Raw genomic sequence first — 19408 nt, forward strand, 5'->3', positions numbered from 1 at the left:
CTTCAACCTTGGAGTGCCGAGAGGGGAAGGGCACCTACAGCCTCGAGGGTGGGGACGCCAGAGAGCCCGCGTCAGCCCAGGGCGCGGGGTTCGCCCACCCGCGGAGCCGCGGCGCACAGCCGGGAACTTCTGGCGCGAAACGGCAGGCCCCGCCCGAGGCTCTGCCACTCCCTACTCCTAGCCCCCGGGTGAGCATGCCGCGGCCCACCGCCTCCAATCATGACTTCGCTCCGAGCGTTTTAAATATGCATGGACGCGTCACGTTGTAGGAATCGGGATCGGTCCATAGGGAGAGGGCCGATATCTATATAAATGTGGCCAGGGTGGGCCGAGTAGAGAGGGAGGTGGGGTGGGGGTCTACAGCCCCAGTGATCGCAGCCCACGTTGGCAACACCGGTGAGTTGCTCCTCTCTTTGCTCGCCTTTGCCGCTTCTATCAAAGGAGTGCTGACCCGGGGACGAGGTGGGAGGTGCGCGCGGATGCCGGGAGGGAGCGGTCCCGAGGCAGCCGGCGCCCCGGCCAGGGACTGGCATTTGGGCCCAGAAGCCGTCGGGCTAGAGGAAGGCACATTCCCTCAGGGCGTGTGGTCACAGCCGCCTTCTACTATACCAGTCTGCTTCTAGAGCGACGTCCTTTTTTCCGAGACCATAAATCTCGGTTTTGGCCCGCAAGTCCCAGGCCCTTTCCGGACCGAACAGGTGAGCACTGCGCGCTCCCAGCGCCTCAGCTCTCGCGCCCCCGGCGCTCCGAGCCGCCAGATCCCCGCAGGCTCGCCATGTTCCCCTGGGGGCTGAGCTGCATGTCGGTGCTGGGGGCCGCGGGCACCGCTCTCCTGGGCGCCGGCCTGCTGCTCAGCCTGGCCCAGCACCTCTGGACGCTCCGCTGGACGCTGAGCCGGGACCGGGCCTCCGCCCTGCCCCTGCCCAAGGGCTCCATGGGCTGGCCCTTCTTCGGCGAAACGCTGCACTGGCTAGTTCAGGTGAGTAGCTCGCACCCCAACACGGCCCCTTCCTCCCTGACTCCCACTGGACCCTCGGCGCTCACAGTGTTCCCAGGGTTCCTGGTCGGCCTCATCCTGTCGCCCAGGGGCCCGGAGAGCATACACAGCCCTCGCCTTTGCTCAGCTGCTCCCTTGAAGGGACGGTATGTCGCCGGAGTTCTCCCCGGCGCAACTTAAAAGCACGACCCGACACAACGCCAGGGTGAACAGAGGGGTTCGGAGAAGCATTCGCCCTATACCCTGCAAGCACAGAATCAGGAATCAGGGGCACTTCTCAGCCGTGAGGCCTCGGGCGCTCACGTCCCCATTCTGAGCCTCAGTCTCCTCATCTCACCAATGGGAACAGGGGCATCTACATTTCCGTAGGGTAGTCGCGAGGCCCATTTGAGACTCGGTTTTGTATAGCGACGCGCCAGCCTGGAGCAGGGAGTCGTTAGCAAGGGGCGGTTGGGAGGCCTGGGCCAGACCCCCAGCCGAGGCCCAGCGGCTCCAGCCTCGCTGCGCCTCGCTCGCAGGGCTCCCGCTTCCACAGCTCCCGCCGGGAGCGCTACGGGACAGTGTTCAAGACGCACCTGCTGGGCCGGCCGGTGATCCGCGTGAGCGGCGCCGAGAACGTGCGCACAATCCTTCTGGGCGAGCACCGCCTTGTGCGCAGCCAGTGGCCGCAGAGCGCGCACATCCTACTGGGCTCGCACACGCTGCTTGGCGCGGTTGGGGAGCCGCACCGGCAGCGGCGCAAGGTGAGCTAAAACCAAAGGGGCCGTTGGGACGTCAGACATGCGGTTCCTGGGCACCTGTTGTTGGCCAGGCTGGGGATAGGTTTTAGGGGCACACTCTGAAGCTGGCAGGGACCCCTGGCTAAACAGCGGTGGCTTTGGGTCAGTCCCTTACCTTTTTCCCGCTTTGGTTTATAAAGCCGGGACTGGGACTTAAGGGACATTTCATCGCCAATCTCCTGTGTGTGATTCTGATACCAGAATGGTGGAAAGTCAGACTTGGAGAGGGACCGGGGACGACTTCCTGGAGGAGGTGGCATCTGGAGCCTGGATGGATGGGAGGGACTGTATACATCAGATATCTAGAGGGAATGGCGAGAACAAAAGCCAACCCATTTAGGTCGGGGCCGCTGAGGAGAAGGGTACCGAAATTGGCCTTCTGGCTTCTCTGGAATCGCTGAGCAGAGGAAGCCGGACGGGCCGCGGCCAGGGCTGACCCCGCGGGCTCCCCACAGGTCCTGGCGCGTGTGTTTAGTCGCGGGGCTCTGCAGCGCTTCGTGCCCCGCCTGCAAGGGGCGCTGCGGTGCGAGGTGCGCGCCTGGTGCGCGGCCCGCCGGCCCGTTGCTGTCTACCAGGCTGCCAAGGCACTCACCTTTCGCATGGCTGCGCGCATCCTACTGGGGCTACGGCTGGACGAGGTACAGTGCGCCGAGCTGGCCCGGACCTTCGAGCAGTTCGTAGAGAACCTCTTCTCGCTGCCCCTGGACGTTCCCTTCAGCGGCCTGCGCAAGGTACTGCCGCTCTGGCCTCAGACCTTCGTCTTGGGGATCCCCAACGTGGACGGGTCTTCCAGGCGAAAACAAGGCTCCCTCGGCGCGCCCCACGCTTCACCTCCGGGGGGGGACCGAGGATGGCCCAGGGTGGGGAGGTGGCGTGGTGTGGCTGTCGGTGTCGGGGCTGACCTCTGTCCTCACTCGCTTTGTGACGGGGTGGGGGGGGGAGTGGGAGGGCGGGGGGGGCGCAGATCCTCTCTGGGCCGCGCCTCCAGGGATGCGTGCCAGACCCACCAGTAGCTGGCTTCCTGACTTTGGGTCCCGGTGGCGGCCGCCCAACCAGTCAGGCTCGAACCCCAGAGCGCTGCCCCTTGGCCTGGCCTCCAGCCGCTTGGGAAGCCCGGATGGCAGCGGAACCGATGGGAGCACAAGCGCCGCCTAGCCTGGGTTGGAGAGGAGTGGGTGCCGGCTCCCCGTCTGTGGCTCCGGGCCTACTAGTTTCCAGATCAGAGAACCGCTCTTCTTCAGACTTCAGAGCGATGGGCCGGGCCCAGAGAGCAACTAGGAGGCTGCATTTGCCTCTTCTTTGTGAGCTGGGGCTTCTCACTGTACCGATGCCTTGGTTTTCCTCACCCGAATAAAAATAATAGTTATGTATGAAGGGGCATGCCTGAGGCTGATCTCCTTGAATACATTTTCTGAGTTAATCCTCTCAGCCTGCAAAGTGTTCTTTTATTGGTGAGGAAACTGAAGCTCAGAGAGGTTAAGTGACTTACCCAAGATCACACAGCTAGTAGGGGCAGAGGCAGGATTTGAACCTGATTTCCTATGATCTCAAAACTTAAGTGCTCAGATGCTTTCCCCATGCTTGCTCCCTGAACTTCCACCCTCTTGCCTACCAGCTTACAGAGGCTAATGCTTAGAACATCCGGGAGTGGTCTCTAAGCCAGAGCTTTTCTGGATGCAACAAAGTGTGCCTTCCTGTCTACACTGGTGCCCACTGCCCCTGCCTGAGTCTAGTGCAGGGAAAGGGCAATGGGCTGACTCCACCTGACTAGGCTCTGTGCCAGGCCTGGGCACTCAGAACTGTGTTGACTCTGGGCAATTGCTTGACCCCTCTGAGCTTCAGCATCCTCCTCTCAGGATGACAGTAACTGCTTGCTTTGCCTCAAAGGTGGAATGTGATAATCAAGAGAGAATTATGTGTAGCGATAGTGGATAAGTTCTTGAGCATTCACTGAGCCCCTACTATGTGCCAGACATGGAATTAAGTTGAGAAGCCTGACACCTGGATCTCAGCAGAGCCATGACAGCCCCAGGAAGATCTGGGGGGTAGGTGTACAGGCCTAGCCCCCTCAGCCTTCCTGCCCCACCTCCCTTTTCTCCCCACGCATCAGGGCATCCGGGCACGAGATCAGCTGCATCGGTACCTGGAGGAGGCTATTGCAGAAAAGCTTCGTGAAGACAAGGCTGCAGAGCCGGGTGATGCTCTCGACATGATTATCCTCAGCACTAGGGAGCTGGGCCAGGAGCTCTCAGTGCAGGAGCTGAAGGTAGGTGGTGGGAAGGTTCTACTTTTCCGCCTTTTGCATTCCTAGCAGGTCTCCATACAGGTACTGCATCCTGCCCCCAGCAGGGTCCTGTTCAGCCCCACTTGAGGGGAGTGTGGAAGACATGAATCCCAGGCCCTTGCTTACAGGTTCTGGCCACAAACAGCTCTGCTTTCCCCCACCCCCTTCTCTGTCACTCCATGCCTTTGCCTCTGCTGTCCCCCCTGTGTATGAGGCCCTATCCACTCCGTTTCCCTACAGACCCTAAGGGCTCAGGATCAAGCTCCACATCCTCCTTGAAGCTCTCTCTTCTTCCCAAAATGGACACTGTCCTTCCATGAGCCATCTTGTCACCTGGCACCTTTAACCTCTTTGCCACTGGAGGTCTCCCCTGAGAATTAGAGCCCCTCCCCATTTATGTGTAGAGCACAGGCAGTGGAAGAAAGGAGAACTGCTTTGGAATGGCCCCAGGACCTGCTGGAGAACCCAAAAAGGAGTGGAGAGGCTGGGGGTGTAGGGGAAGGTTAGAAATGGGAAAAATTCAACCCTTCCAAAAGGAACTCTCAGCCTTTCTCTGGGCCTTAATGTCCCACTTTCCAAGAGCCATGAAGGGTAGGGCTCAGCCTTAGTTTCTTCTTTGAGTATGGGGCTAATAGTCTTTATCCTGACTCCTGGGTGATTATGAGATCTGGAAGAATCCAGGGGGTTAAAGTAGATGAGCTCATGAGTCCTGGGAGAGCCCCTGGATAGGAACAGTTCTCGGCTGTGAAGGGGAGTGCTTGACAGGGCTGGGGAGGGGATGACAACACCCTCCATGTCAGGAATCTTCAGTTCTGGTCTGGGCCTCAGGGGCAGGCCAGGCAGATGAGGCCTAGCCAGGAAGGACGTTGGGGCTCCCATGTTGTCCAGGGCAGGCAGTTAGAGTTGGACCAGGTCATTCATTCCAGAGACATTATGATGTATCTGTTTGGTGCCAGGCTCTATGCTGGGACTGAGGATATAGCCCTGAGCAAAACACAGCCCCTGCCCTGGAGGTGCCAGAGGGGAGGGATACACATTCATCCTACGATCACAGAAATCAATATAGAAACACAAACTGTGGGTGCCCCCAGGAGCTGGGAGGGCAGAGGGAGGCAGTGAGGGTGAGGGCTGGTGCTTGGAGGATGAAGCCATCAGGCCCCTCCAATGTCCTTCTTGGTCAGTGCAGGCCGGGAAGAGGTTTAATCACTCCCTGGACCACTCCACTAAGCGGGAGGAGGAGGCCATGCTGCCGCCTTTGCTTGGAGGCTGGCGCGGCTGCTGCAGGTGCCTTCCTCGTCCTCCCGCCCCCATCCCAGGTCACGGTCAGGACGCCCAGCAAGGGTTGCAGGCGGCACCACCAGGTGGTTAGGAGCACTGGACTCTCGGGCCCGACTGCTGGGACCCCCCCCCGCCCCCAGCGCCTCGTGGAGCCTCAGTTTCCACCCCTGTAAAACGAGGGCACTAATTGTGCCTCACAGGGTTGGGATGAGAACCGAAGGAGTTAATACATGTAAAGCACTAAGAACAGCATACAGAGTAAGCTCCTAGCGCTGTGTCTGGGAGCCCTTCCAAAGATCCTGGCTTTGGTCGTGGCCGTATGTGGCTTTCTCGAGTGGCTGACTTGGGATTCGATCGACCCCGGGCCCGCGCACGGAGCCGCCACTCTGGCTTCCGCGCACAGGTAAATTTGGGCCCGTTGCTTCGCAGCCATGGGGCCGTGAGGCCTTGCGGCCGGGGCCCGCTGCCGCAGACTCAGCGCCGCCCCGGCTGTCTTGCAGGAGACGGCTGTGGAGCTCCTCTTCGCCGCCTTCCTCACCACGGCCAGTGCCAGCACGTCCCTCGTCCTGCTGCTCCTGCAGCACCCGGCGGCCGTCGCCAAGATCCGGCAGGAGCTGGCGGCGCAGGGACTGGGGCGCGCGTGCGGCTGCGCGGCGGGGGCCGCGGGGGGCGGCGCGGGGCCCCGGCCGGACTGCGGCTGCGAGCCCGACCTCAGCCTCGCGGCGCTGGGCCGTCTGCGTTACATCGACTGCGTGGTCAAGGAGGTGCTGCGCCTCCTGCCGCCGGTGTCCGGGGGCTACCGCACCGCGCTGCGCACCTTCGAGCTCGACGTAAGTGCGCGCGCCCGCCCCGCCGCCCGGCCCCCGCCACCTGCCGCGGGGAGGGCGGGGCCGGGGGGGGATTAGGACGGCGAGGTCGCCTCTTCCTCTCGGAGCCTTCGCTTTCCACCCATGAAATGGGCTGAGCTCGGCCCCATTCGCCCCCGGATACACAGTTGAGGGGCGCAAAGCCTGGCGGCTGGCGAGCCGACAAGGCTAAGAACAGGCTTTCGGCAGCGGTGAGGGTCAGTCAATTCAATGAGAACTGAGGTTTATTTGTTTTTAAGATTTTATTTATTCGATTGAGGGAGGGGGAGAGAGCATGAGCGGAGTGAGGAGCAGAGGGAGAAGAAGACTCCCCGCTGAGCAGGGAGCCCTACGCGGGGCTCAATCCAGGGGACTCTGGGATCGTGACCTGAGCGGAAGGCAGACGCTTAACCGACGGAGCCACCCAGGCGCCCTAGAACTGAGTTTGAGAATAAAAACATACTTTTCTCCGCGCAGCACCGCCCCCCCCTTAGCTAGTGAGTGTGGGTGGGGAACAAGGAGAGCCCCCCCCCGTGTCCCGTACCCCACTCCCCTACTTCCTCACAAGCTCAAGGGACCAGTCATTGTTACCCCGGCTTGTCTCCATCTATAAGACCTTGGGCAATTCCCTCCTCACTCTGGATCTCAGTTTACTCTCTGGAAGGAAGTGGTCTTGGTCCCTTCCAGCTCTGACAGTCAGTCAGGTGGTGCCAGGGCTGTGAGACACAGTGGCAACGTCAGAGAGTGGAGCCCTCCTTTGCCAAACTGAGGGTGTTTGCCTGAATGGCTGTCACTGCAGGCTGAGACTGGGCACCTCCTTCCCGGAGCCTTACTTTACACAGTGAATGAACATCTGTGGTGCATTGCATACCAGGGGTCCACTGCACCATAGCGACTGGGATTCTACCCTGGAGGAGTTGGTGGCGGGGAGAAAGGAGGCCAGGACCGATAGTTTCATCCCAAACTGGTGTGAGGAAGATAGTGGTCGTTAGTGCTGGATAACACTGAAACATTTTAGGGGCTGACATTTGACATGGAGCAGTGAAGGGTTAGGATGGGGACAGCACAGCAGCCGAAAGGGGACCATCCAGATAAAGGTGGGTGGATTTAGTGAGGTGTTTAGAAGTGTCTTGGATGCTGCATCTTGGAATTCAGACTTCATTCTACAGTCTAAGGGAAACAGAGGAAGGGGAGCACAGGTCCACCAGGGGGAGCAGAGAGGGAGCCATCCTCCAGTTTACAGATGGGAAAACTGAGGCCTAGAGAGGTGAGAGAGAGCGCGCGCTCCTTGTTTAGGCTAGGGAAGCAGGATAATGGGAGGGGGGGAGGGTTGGAAGACACATCAAAAAGTAGAATAGTTGAAAAACCTGAAGGTGGGTGTAGGAAACATGAAAGCTGCCTTCCAACATTTTAAGGATGCCTGGTTTTAATTCCCATGTGCATCTTCTTAAAGTGTGGCTGCCAGACCTAAATATTATTGTACAACTAATGGATGGGGGTGTTGGTGTTAGAGAGTCAGTTTCAGTTCAGTGCAAAGAAGAGCTTTATAATTGAGCTGACCATAGAGGAATGAGGGTCCCTGTCCTTTGTGTTGTTCCCGCCCAGGAGGAGGGTAGGTGCAAAACTAGAACTTAGGTCTCTTGATCTAATGTCAGAAGAAAAAAAGACAAAAACAAAACACTGAAACAAACAACAATAGATCACATTTAGTGATCATTAATATGTATGCCAGACCGTTATTCTAGTCTCAAGACAACAAAACGGGCATTTTTGTTCTTATTTTATCAGTTAAGAAACTGGAGGTCAGAGAGCTTGAGTATCCAGCCTTAGGTCACACAGCTCACCAGAGAAGGAGCTGAAATTGGAACGCAGAGCGTTCTCCTAGCTTGCAGGTTAGGCGTGCGTTCCTGCAGCCCCCGGGGTGGAGGGTGGGTTCAGGACCCGATTCCAAGTGCCTCGTAGTCAGGCGGGTTTCCTCACTTCCCCGCAGGGCTACCAGATCCCCAAGGGCTGGAGCGTGATGTATAGCATCCGGGACACGCACGAGACGGCCGCGGTGTACCGCAGCCCACCCGAGGGCTTCGATCCGGAGCGCTTCGGCGCGGCGGGGGAGGATGCGCGGGGCGCCTCCGGCCGCTTCCATTACATCCCCTTCGGCGGCGGAGCGCGCAGCTGTCTCGGCCAGGAGCTGGCACAGGCGGTGCTCCAGCTGCTGGCGGTGGAGCTGGTGCGCACGGCGCGCTGGGAACTGGCCACGCCTGCCTTCCCCGCCATGCAGACCGTGCCCATCGTGCACCCGGCGGACGGGCTGCGGCTTTTCTTCCACCCGCTCGCGCCTTCGGCAGCGCGAGATGGGCTACGCCTCTGACCCGCTGCGCTTCGGGACAGGACTTGGCCAGTGGCGGAGGCGCGCTGTCAGCGCCGCCCATCTGCGGTTTCTTAGTGCCGGGTCGGGCGCTCGTTCAACAAACGGTCACCGAATGCAGCTCTGTGCCAGACTTTGAGGGAGGAGGAGCGCGGGCCGGAGCCACGGCGCCCTGGAGAAGCGCCCAGGCCGGCGGGAAGGTGCCTCCTGCGCTCTGCGCCCCGAGGAAGGAAGGGTCGTGAGCCTAGCCTCTTAAGCCTTTCCCAGTATCTCCAGGCAGAGATGAAGGGAACAGATCTTCACCAGGAGTTGCGGGGCCTCGCCCTCCGGCGCCAAGCCCGGGAGGTTGCCTGGATCTCGGGGTGGCGGGGAGGATTGCTAGGGCAGGATTGGACGGCGCCAGAGACCCAGCGGACGCGGCTGGACCTGCAACCCTTAGGAGGAAGCGTATCTCCGGCCTGGCCTTGGGCCATAGTAAGACACACCGAGAAGGCGCCCAGCGGAAGGCCCTCAGGCAGCTGACCTCGGCTTGGTGCGCTGAGGCCACTCTGCTGGTCTCAGTCTCGGCGGAAACTCAGAACTCTGGGCGCTTCCAGGGCTCTAAATGGCTCAACATCACTGATTCTGCTGGCGACTTCGTAAAAGAAAAATTCCTACTTCAAGAACACGTTTAATCTTCCCATATATACAGGGGAGAAGAGGTACAGAGAGATGTCTCTAAGGTTGGATTATTTTCATGGGAGGTTGAGACATAATCAGAGAGGTTTGGGATATTTCTACCCAAAACAGAAGGCCAAGAAAAAAGTTTCCTGGCAGCAGTTGAGTGAGGAGGCTAGGGCTTAGCTGGGCAGCTGCTCCCTGGTGGGAAGGTGTGGGGTAGGGGTTGGAGGATACCCAGGAAACCCCCCCCCCCCAAGAGTATGCCAGAACTTTCCTCCTGAGCAGAGCCCAAAAGCTGGGCTGAGAATTATCCCTGTGATAGTTGGCTGCAGAACCCTTCCAGTTTACTACCTCCACCTACACCACTGCATAGGAGAAACAGGCAGAAGACTCCCCTGAGGAGCTAGCAATGGGCTCCTGGACTCCTTGGCCAGTGCTGTCCTCCACCTCATCACTTACTCCCTGCTCCAGCCTCTGGGCCTGTGGCCACTATGTAGGGCTCAGCCCTTTGTCCTTTCATGGTGATCCCTAGGTTGGCTTAAGGACTCCAACACAGAGGTTTCCACCAGGGTTTAAATCAAAGCCAAGAGCCTCCATCGTCACCATTCCCAACAGCCCAGTGCAACCTGCCACCCATCTTCAGACTGGTCAGCTGGACATGATGGGTGAGCCAGGGAAGTTGCCGCCCAGGCCCTGAGCTGACCCCTTAGTGAACCAGAAGGAAGCTGGTGCCCTCCTGACCTTATGCTTAAGGTGGATCCCCGGGGGCCAGAGGGAAAGGGGGAAGCAGCAGGCGCACGCAGGGTCGGTAGCTCAAGAGCTCAGCGGGCCCTTCCGAGCTCGGCTGACACTGCCATAACCCCCATCCAGGGCAATTCATCACCCACTGCTGACCACAGACCCAGCGCCAGGCCCTGGGCTCGGCAGGCACTGAAGCCAGCAAAAGTGGCAGAATTGGAGCCTGCCCTCAGGGCGCTCCTGAGGCTGCAGAGACCACATCCGTGCTGGGAAGCTCCCACGGGGGGGGGGGGGCAGGAGGACCAGGGCCTGGGGTTGATTCTGATTGGGGGAGAGAAGAGCAATATGGGGAGGAGGTTTTCAGAAGTCCCCATGGTGTAGGTGGTTCCAAGAGACTTGGTTTACCTGTTCTGGGACCTGTACTGACTATAAGCTCCAGTAGGGGCAGCTCCAATTTCCCATTGATAATATCCTTTTCAGTAATTTCAGGGAACACCTGAACTCTTATTTAGTAGCTCCAGATTTTCTGAGGAAGGAGCATTCTGGTTCTTGCCCTCCTGGACCACATATGCTTAGGAAGGAGGTGGACAATAAACTAGCAAACAAAGAGCACCAGAATGCAGACTGGTGCTAAGTGCTCTCAAGAGAATAAGACAGGTCTGTAAGACACCGTACCTGGGGGCTGAACCCTGCAGGGTGGGAAGGGGAGACTTCTGTGAGGAGGTGACATTCAACTTTGGAAGGAACCAGCCAGCGGTGACCTGGGAAAGGTGCTCCCCAAGCAGAGGAAACAGCAGGTACAAAACCCTGCGCCCCCAGACGGGAGTGAGTGCTCAGGAGGTAGGAAAGGGTTGGAGGGGGAAAGGTGGAGGAGGGGTGCTTCTGCTGCCAGAGCTCACCGGACTCCGGTCTACCTCACTCCCCTCCTCCAGCAAAAAACTACTCTCCACCCCCAACCCTTCGCAACAGGGAGGCTGTTTTGTAAACATCTTGGAAATATTTTGTTTTCCAGTGAACCAATCCTCCTCCCCGCCCACCACCACCCAAGAAAGCTTGGCAAGTTTTCTAATCAAAGTTCTTATCGGGCTGATAATTTATTGACCCCTTCCTCCATTCGAGATGTTCTTTAATGATCTCCACTCTCACATTTAATCCTTTCCTGCCGGACGCCCCCGCTGGACGCCCCCGCGGGTCTCGATGGGCAGACTTATTAAAACAACCCCCCCCCTCCCCCGGCAATTTCCAGCACGCAGGCCCCACTCATCTTGTGACCCGGCGCGCGCTGAACTTGGCGAGGTGGCCCTGCCGAGTTCACTCGGATGTCACGGTCCGGCCTGCAGGGGTCACAGGCAGGTCAGGCCAGAGGATTGGGAATGGGCCCCAGGTCACGCCCCCGCTCGCCGGTTTTGCTCACCGGCCGGAGCAAGGTCTCGAAAGGGGCGGGCGCAGGATTTCTGAGAATTACTTCTAGCGCGTCTCGCCGAGTTCCCGCCGGTGCCCCGAAGTTGGCCCGCACCATTTACAGTCGCCGAATCGTGAGAACAAATGACAGTGGGAGAGACCCTTCCCTAGAGCCTCTGAAACGCCGAGTTCCAAGCAAGCCCTATGGCGACTCCGGCTTGGAGCGCTGCGTGGACTGCGCGGTCCCTACCACTCCACAGACATTTTCCAATCCCGCCAGCTTTGGGGACCACCGCGGGAGGGCCACGTATTTAACAGCTCTTAGGATCAAAGAGTTTTCCATTTCCAAGGGACGCTTTCCAAGGCGTGTGGCGTGCTCCTGCAAGAGCCGGAGTTTAGTTTTAAACAAACGTACTTCATTCTGTTTCGTTTTCGGGGCCGCGGGTGCGTTCCGCGCTCCAACCAAGGATGCGTGTGGGCCGGCCAGGTGGGAAGTGGGGTGCGCACGTGCACTTCCCGCAGTGTCCGAGCTCCCCTCACTGGCTGCAGTAGCAGCTGACTGCAGTTGGGCGAAGGCCAGCCGACCTGCTTCCCAGTATGGATTCCCTCAACACTCCCATTAGGGGCGGGCAGAGGTCGGGTTGAGGGTTGAGCACCCCAATCACCTGTGTGGCTTCAGTGGGTGAGAGCTGGGAGAGCGGAGGAAGGCTCGGGGGCCCCGAGTCCAGGTCATCCGGGTGAAGCAATCTAGCGTGTGCGGAGCCGGGAAAAAGTATTGCAACCAGGGGCCCCTTTCGAAAACTCACAACTGCCCCCGGGTGTAGACAGATCGGGGAATTACCGCCTCCATATGAAGGAGAAGGAAACAGGCGCAAGGATGTGTGGTGACTTGCTCAAGGTCATGCAAGTAGAGATGGAGCCAGTCCCGGAGTACAGACTCCCAGGTTTTCCTTCCTCTATCTCTGTCACCTTATCTGCCCAGGTCTAAGGATCCTCTCGCCCTCTGCCTAGGTGGGGCTGTGAGTCCCAGGGCCCTCGGAATCCGGCGGCCGCAGCCGGTTCGCAGAGCGCTGACTGCCTCGAGGTGGATGAATTGCCCCAGCGGTCTCCCACTGGGGCGTCAGAGTTGGGGCTCAGACTTGTGCAGGGTTGCACCTAAAGTCCCGAGGGACTTGGAGACTCTCTTGTACCCTTAAGTCGGACCTTCCAGGACTTCGTGAGTGCTGGCCTCCTTGAGGGGCTTGGGGAGCTGGGATCCATGATCCGTGGATCAGGTCTGACTCTCCCCCCCCCCCCCTCTCGCTTAGGTCGTGGCCCTGGGCTCTTCGGCGGGCTCTTCGGGGAAGTGGATTTGCGTTTTGCTCTGCGTTCTGGACCTCAGTTTCCCCAGTGTGGGACCCGGCAGCTAGTCGGTTCCTGAACGCACTTCCCTTTGCTTCCCCTGCAGGTGGAAGCGCCTGAAATGGAAAGCCATTGAAGGCAGCTCTGGGCTGGGACCGCCCGTCGGACCCGGCGGGGGGGATTCCAAAGAGACCGCCAGGAAGCCCAGGGCTTGGAGTTCCCGCTCCCCGGAGCCCGGGTCGGCCTCTGCCGCCGTCTCGGAGCTCCGCACACCTTGTAAGGGGGAGGCAAGCTGCTCGTAGCCCCGCACCCCAGGAGGCGCGCTCCGAGTGAAGCCGCCACGGTGCCGCCTCTGCCTCGGCGTGGAACAAACGGTTAAAGATTTTGGGCAGCGCCTCGCGGGGGGAGGAGCCAGGGGCCCAATCCGCAATTAAAGATGAACTTCGGGTGAATTAATTTGTCTGACCAAGCTAACGTGAGCAGCAACCTGGGCCGCCTATAAAGCAGGCGCGCGGCAGGGTTCGGAGCGCTGGCGGCGGCGGCAGGTGGCGCGGGAGGCCGCGACGCGCCATGGGGCTCCCGGCGCTGCTGGCCAGTGCGCTCTGCACCTTCGTGCTACCGCTGCTGCTCTTCCTGGCCGCGGTCAAGCTCTGGGACCTGTACTGCATGAGCAGCCGCGACCGCAGCTGCGCCCTCCCTTTGCCGCCCGGAACTATGGGCTTCCCCTTCTTCGGGGAAACACTGCAGATGGTGCTACAGGTAAGGGAGCTTGGGCGCGACGGGACGATTCTCAGGAGCCCCAGTCGGCTCCGGGCTTCCATGAAGCCGGGGTAGGCGTCCCCGCGAGGGAGGTGACTACGGCTGGGACCCGGGCTAGCCCGAGGCGCGGCGCTCCCCGGCGCCCCCTCACGCCCGCCTCTCTCCTCCGCTCTCCTCTCCCAGCGGAGGAAGTTCCTGCAGATGAAGCGCAGGAAATACGGCTTCATCTACAAGACGCATCTGTTCGGGCGGCCCACGGTGCGGGTGATGGGCGCCGACAACGTGCGGCGCATCTTGCTCGGGGAGCACCGGCTGGTGTCGGTCCACTGGCCCGCGTCGGTGCGCACCATCCTGGGCTCCGGCTGCCTCTCCAACCTACACGACTCCTCTCACAAGCAGCGCAAGAAGGTGAGGGCGGGGGTGGCGGGGCCTGGACGGGAAGGGGGACCCCAGCGGCTGGAGGGGTTCTAGGAGATAGATGCCGGGCGAGCGCCAGCTGCAGGAGGTGACCCGCTCAAGGCCACTTTAGCCGGGAAGTGCCCTGCGTCTGGCGGGGGTGGGGATGGCTGGAAGGGGATCCCGGCAGGCGAGGGGGGCGCTTTTAACACTCTCCCTCCTCGGAGCTCAGGTGATTATGCGGGCCTTCAGCCGCGAGGCGCTCCAGTGCTACGTGCCGGTGATCGCCGAGGAAGTGGGCACTTGCCTGGAACAGTGGCTGAGCCGCGGCGAGCGCGGCCTCCTGGTCTACCCCCAGGTGAAGCGCCTCATGTTCCGCATCGCCATGCGCATCCTGCTGGGCTGTGAGCCCCGGCTGGCGAGCGGCGGGGACGCCGAGCAGCAGCTGGCGGAGGCCTTCGAGGAAATGACCCGCAATCTCTTCTCGTTGCCCATCGACGTGCCCTTCAGCGGGCTGTACCGGGTGAGGGAGCGTGCAGGGTGAGGAGCAGGGGGCGCGGGGGCACGGGGGCGCGGGGGCCCGGCCTCTGCTCACTGCCGTGCGCTCTCTGCGCTCAGGGCTTGAAGGCGCGGAACCTCATCCACGAGCGCATAGAGGAGAACATTCGCGCCAAGATCTGCGGGCTGCGGACGGCCGAGGCGGGCGGCGGCTGCAAAGATGCGCTGCAGCTGTTGATCGAGCACTCGTGGGAGAGGGGAGAGAGGCTGGACATGCAGGTGAGTGGCGACTTCAGGAAGGGGCGCTGCGGAATTTGGTCCCCTGGCTTTCCAAGCGCGGTTACCCCAAAGCGCACGTCCGGCCTCCAGAGTGGGCAGCCCGCCCAGACACCGGGGATGGGACCCGGAAGGTCGGGACACTGGGTCCGGAGAGCCGTGGGAGAGGCTGCAGCGGAACAGGGAGCGTCCCCTAGCCCGACCAGGTTTTACAGGGCAAGTTGGAATTTGCAAAGTGTAAATAAAGAATGTTGGGCGATTTTAATACAACCAAGGCTTTCATTCAAGAATTCCCTGTGTCGTGAGATTTTACTGGCTTTCCTGCTCTAGCTGAACTAAAGGGACTATGCATTTTGTTTAAAAAAATGTAACTTCCCTTGGCTTTCTGTCAGTAAACTTTCAGCCCTTCTCATCTTCTTTCCAGAACCTTCAGTTCGGTTCTAAGTAATTGCTGGGTAAAATTGCATGCAGACCTGTAAAGAAAACGTTTGTCTTACTCCATTCTTAGGCACTAAAGCAATCTTCAACGGAACTCCTCTTTGGGGGACATGAAACCACAGCTAGTGCCGCCACATCTCTGATTACTTACCTTGGGCTCTATCCCCACGTTCTCCAGAAAGTTCGAGAGGAGCTGAAGAGTAAGGTAGGGGGACACCGGGGTTCACTATCAGCCTAAGAAATTCGGCTGCTCCCTGGCCAACTTGCCGATATGTAAGTGTGCTGCCTTCTCTGCCTGTTTTGCAAAGTGCAGGGCCCAGGGCTGGGTGGGTGGGTGGGGAGAGAAAATTAGCTTTGTGAATAAAAAGGAAGGAACTTTGAGCTGTGGTCCCACTCAGGCGGGGCTTGATCCTTGTATTCCTACCCCTACTCCACTTTTTGCAGTACGTTGGAGATTTTCAGATAGATTCCATTTTCTTGAATTTATGTGTCCAAGGGCATGAATGGGGGACTCCTAAGTGGTGGTGATGGGGGCGGGGTGCGGGGGGAGAATCTAGGTGGTTCTAAGTGAGGAGCAGCATTCTCTTGGAATTGTAAATAGATAGTGGATTTGGGCCAAGGGGTGGAGGCAAATGGTCATTAGCTGCTCACAGTTTCCCCCTCACCCTCTCCCATCATGGGGCCCTTTGGGTCTAGCCGCCACTTAAGCCCTGTTTACGTCTGCTGGGCTGATTTTATTGGAGCACAAAATAACCGTTCACCTCTGTATGACTGTTTTGATAGGGTTTACTCTGCAAGAGCAATCAAGACAACAAGTTGGACATGGAAATTTTGGAACAGCTTAAATACATTGGGTGTGTTATTAAAGAGACCCTTCGCCTGAATCCCCCAGTTCCAGGAGGGTTTCGGGTTGCTCTGAAGACTTTTGAATTAAATGTAAGTTAAAAGTTCTCTTCCCACCCCCCCCCCCCCCCCCCGCCACACTCCTTTTGTTGTGGTTTTAAATCTCCCCTTGGCTTCCCTGCGCATTGGCTTACATTTCGTATACTTTTGATACCATTATCCTGCCCCATGTGGACACGTGTTTCGGTAGTCTGAAGGTCTGTCTGTCCTGTCTCTCTCCTCACACCCCTTTTTTTCAACTCATAATTCCTCCCATTATCAGTGATGGCTTTTTTTGTTGTTGAAAGTTAGGATTCCCATTTGTCAGCCCTGGGGGCCTCATAATCTTTTGCAGGGCTACCAGATTCCCAAGGGCTGGAATGTTATCTACAGTATCTGTGATACTCACGATGTGGCAGACATCTTCACCAACAAGGACGAATTTAATCCTGACCGATTTCTGCTGCCTCACCCCGAGGATGCATCCAGATTCAGCTTCATTCCATTTGGAGGAGGGCTGAGGAGCTGTGTAGGGAAGGAGTTTGCAAAAATTCTTCTCAAAATATTTACAGTGGAGCTGGCCAGGCATTGTGACTGGCGGCTTCTAAATGGACCTCCTACAATGAAAACCAGTCCCACCGTGTACCCTGTGGATGATCTCCCTGCGAGGTTCACCCGTTTCCAGGGGGAGATCTGATGGGTTCGAGGGCCCAGAACTCAGACCTATTTGAAGTGTACATGAGTTTTTACACAGTGTCATGTTGATTTTATTATATTTAATTTCTAAATGTATATTATAATATTTATGTGTCTCCACTACAGTACCACCGTCTTTAAATATTAAAATAATGAATTTGGATAGTTTCCAAATAAAGTAAAATCTGAAGGTGTTTGTCTTGCATTTAAGATTCCTGAGGGGGGGGTGGAACTCCCTGGTTTTATATTTGTATATTTAACCTGATTTCGAAGGGTCTACATGAACGGCTTTATTTGTTATCTGTGCATATCTATTTTCTTGTGAGGAAGAAACTTTAGCTGTTATTTCTCTTAACCGTTATTAGAAAACATAATGTATGTGTGTGTGTGTGAGTTAGTCCAAAGGTAACTTTGTAAATGTTTCTATGGTTTAGATACCCTATTTGGAAAATCTATCGAAGTGAATTTTAGATTTTTTTTTTTTTTTTTGCTTGCTTTGCTTTAGGGAAAGATGGATTTGAAAAGGTAATACTTTGAGAACTATCATACTCTAACGTAACACCTTCAGCCATAAACTTATTATGTTTAATAAACATAATAAATCCATGTTGGTGCATAGTGCCAGCCCTGTTTTTCTGAAGGATTCAGGTAAGAGAAAGCTGGTCACTCTGATTACGGACAGTTATTGACCAAAATGAGACCAGAGGTTGCATGTGAAAACAGTATTGGAAGAGGCCAGCCTCTGGTTTAGATAAGCTAGTCCAGGTTTTCTTTATTGAAAATAAGGCAGGAGGAGTAGATTTAGCAAGCTGACAGATAAAGTTTTTATCTATGCCAGGCAATAGGGTGTGAGCCTGACATGACTGATAAAATGGCCCAGTCATGACCCTGTGAACCTTGGCTAACCTCCGGGAAAGCACAGTTTGGTCACATTTCTGACCCTGGCATAGCCATGTTCTGAACTGAAGGCCAGACTCCCAGTGCAGAAAGGTTAGCCCCGGTGACTTGCTTACGCTAGCACATTTTCAGTTTTGGAACGGCACAATCTGCTTCCTGAACCTCTGACGGCTTGTAGGTTTTGGACTTTAAAGTTTTCATTACAATTTTAGAATTTGGCAAATACTGCAGAAACTGGGTGGTCTAAATAGGTGTTTGAAAAGGGTTCTCTGTCTACAATTAGAGTTACATGTTCTACCTGACTTTGGGGGAGAACTTGGGATTGTACTTATTCCTAGAATCCTCTGATTTTTAAAGGGTGTTTACATAATAACTTAAAATGTCTTATAATGCTTTTATTTTTTAATGAGAAATTACAGGCTTATTTAGTTTCAGCCAAAGCTTTAGTGCACCTTGGTGTGCAAGATGACCGCTCCCCTCCTAACATTTGCCCCAGATGCTTCCAGCTAGGAGCACACTAGCCTGAGGACATTATCTCAGGTAATTTTAAAGAGGCCATTTTATAGGGTTTCAGTATCTTTCATTTTGCCAGAGGACAGTTAAGCGTTTTAAAATAACATCTTCGGTGACTCCCTGACTGCGTGTCTCTGTGAGCATCTGCAGAAAAGAATTGGAATCATTTTAGCCTAGAATTCAATTTCTTAATTCCACCTCTATTTTTTTTATCTGGGGAGCTTTGAGGAAAGTGCTTCTGGCTTGCATTTCCCAGGTTACATTTCGCCCAATTATGCTCATCGATTACAGAGTAGGGCAGAATTTACCTTGCAAAGTCGTTAAAAACACAATCTCTGATAATACGCTTCGTGCCGAGTACAGGCCGTTTGGAAGTGTTTCGAGTGCGACGCAGGAGCCATGTTTGTGGGCTTCCATGTCGAACACTCACTAGGCCTGGGTCACGTCTAGCTGGGGCAGGCAGGCACATTTTGTGACACAGACACCGCTTGGTCAGGGTCCGGGTGTCACCCTGCGGAGAAGCATTTCAGGAGGAGGTAGAACCGGCCCGAGGTCCGGAAGGAGCGGAGAGCCCTGTGAGGAGCGGCTCTTTGAGGCTTCCTGCGGCATGCTGGGAGGGCACTGTGCTCTCCGGGGCCTTGGTGGGCCTGCCACGCTGGCAGAGTCGGTGCCCTCTGCCTCCCGCTCCTCATATGCCCTTGCCCTGGCCACCTGCCATCCCCTCCTGTCCTCAGTCAGCGGTGTGGCGTCGCCAATGACAGACTCTTGTCAGTCCTGGCAGGTGAAAGCCTCCAGCCAGGTCTCCAATGTAGGAGCATTCTGAGGGATGCCGCCTTCACCCAGTTTGGCCCTGGGAGGCCCAGTGAGGGACTGTGGCTTGCCTGGGCCCACCCAGGGAGTGGCAGAACCAGGAAAGGCCTCCTGTCGCCTTTTTTTTTTCCCCTTTCTTTTTTCAATAGCTAATCACACCTGCCTGATTTATCTCCAACTTTCTGTTGTAGGACAACTAGACCCAGGGGTCTTCACCTCCTAACTTCCTGTTGTGTCCCCCGCTACCACTCCCCTGCCCTGTGACAGTCCAGATCATCCCTCTTGCAGGCTGCCAGAAGCAACTGGTAAAATGGGAGCAGGGACGGGAAGCGGCTACTCCCCCAGACCCCTAATCTGTGAGGTTTCAGGGTGCTCTGTGCACCTGCCACCCCCCAGAGGTCCACAAGGGGGCGGGCTTCTCCCTTCTATGCCAAGCTCGGGGCCCAGTGGTTTTCCCCACCAGTGTCCCTGAAATCCAGCATCCACGGACTCTAGCCCAGGGCCTGCTTTTACCCAAGAACAAGGAGAGGCTAGCAAGTACTCAGCCTCAGGCCC

At 57.2% G+C, this 19408-nt stretch overlaps 2 protein-coding genes across 2 annotated transcripts; both read left to right on the top strand.

Annotated features, from left to right (window-relative positions):
* Positions 1 to 775: 775 nt before the first annotated feature.
* Positions 776 to 8551, top strand: LOC110589621 (cytochrome P450 26C1). Its single transcript, XM_021700148.1, has 6 exons — positions 776 to 979; positions 1516 to 1740; positions 2232 to 2507; positions 3887 to 4042; positions 5839 to 6168; positions 8174 to 8551. The coding sequence occupies exons 1-6, from the start codon at positions 776 to 778 to the stop codon at positions 8549 to 8551; spliced, it is 1569 nt and encodes a 522-aa protein (XP_021555823.1).
* Positions 8552 to 13258: 4707 nt separating this feature from the next.
* On the top strand, positions 13259 to 16634 carry LOC110589518 (cytochrome P450 26A1). Its single transcript, XM_021700037.1, has 7 exons — positions 13259 to 13447; positions 13631 to 13855; positions 14076 to 14366; positions 14462 to 14620; positions 15126 to 15260; positions 15839 to 15991; positions 16293 to 16634. Exons 1-7 carry the CDS (start codon positions 13259 to 13261, stop codon positions 16632 to 16634), a joined length of 1494 nt encoding a protein of 497 aa, XP_021555712.1.
* Positions 16635 to 19408: the final 2774 nt, after the last annotated feature.

This window comes from Neomonachus schauinslandi, chromosome 6 (assembly GCF_002201575.2).
Source record: "Neomonachus schauinslandi chromosome 6, ASM220157v2, whole genome shotgun sequence".
NCBI classification, from domain to species: domain Eukaryota; kingdom Metazoa; phylum Chordata; class Mammalia; order Carnivora; family Phocidae; genus Neomonachus; species Neomonachus schauinslandi.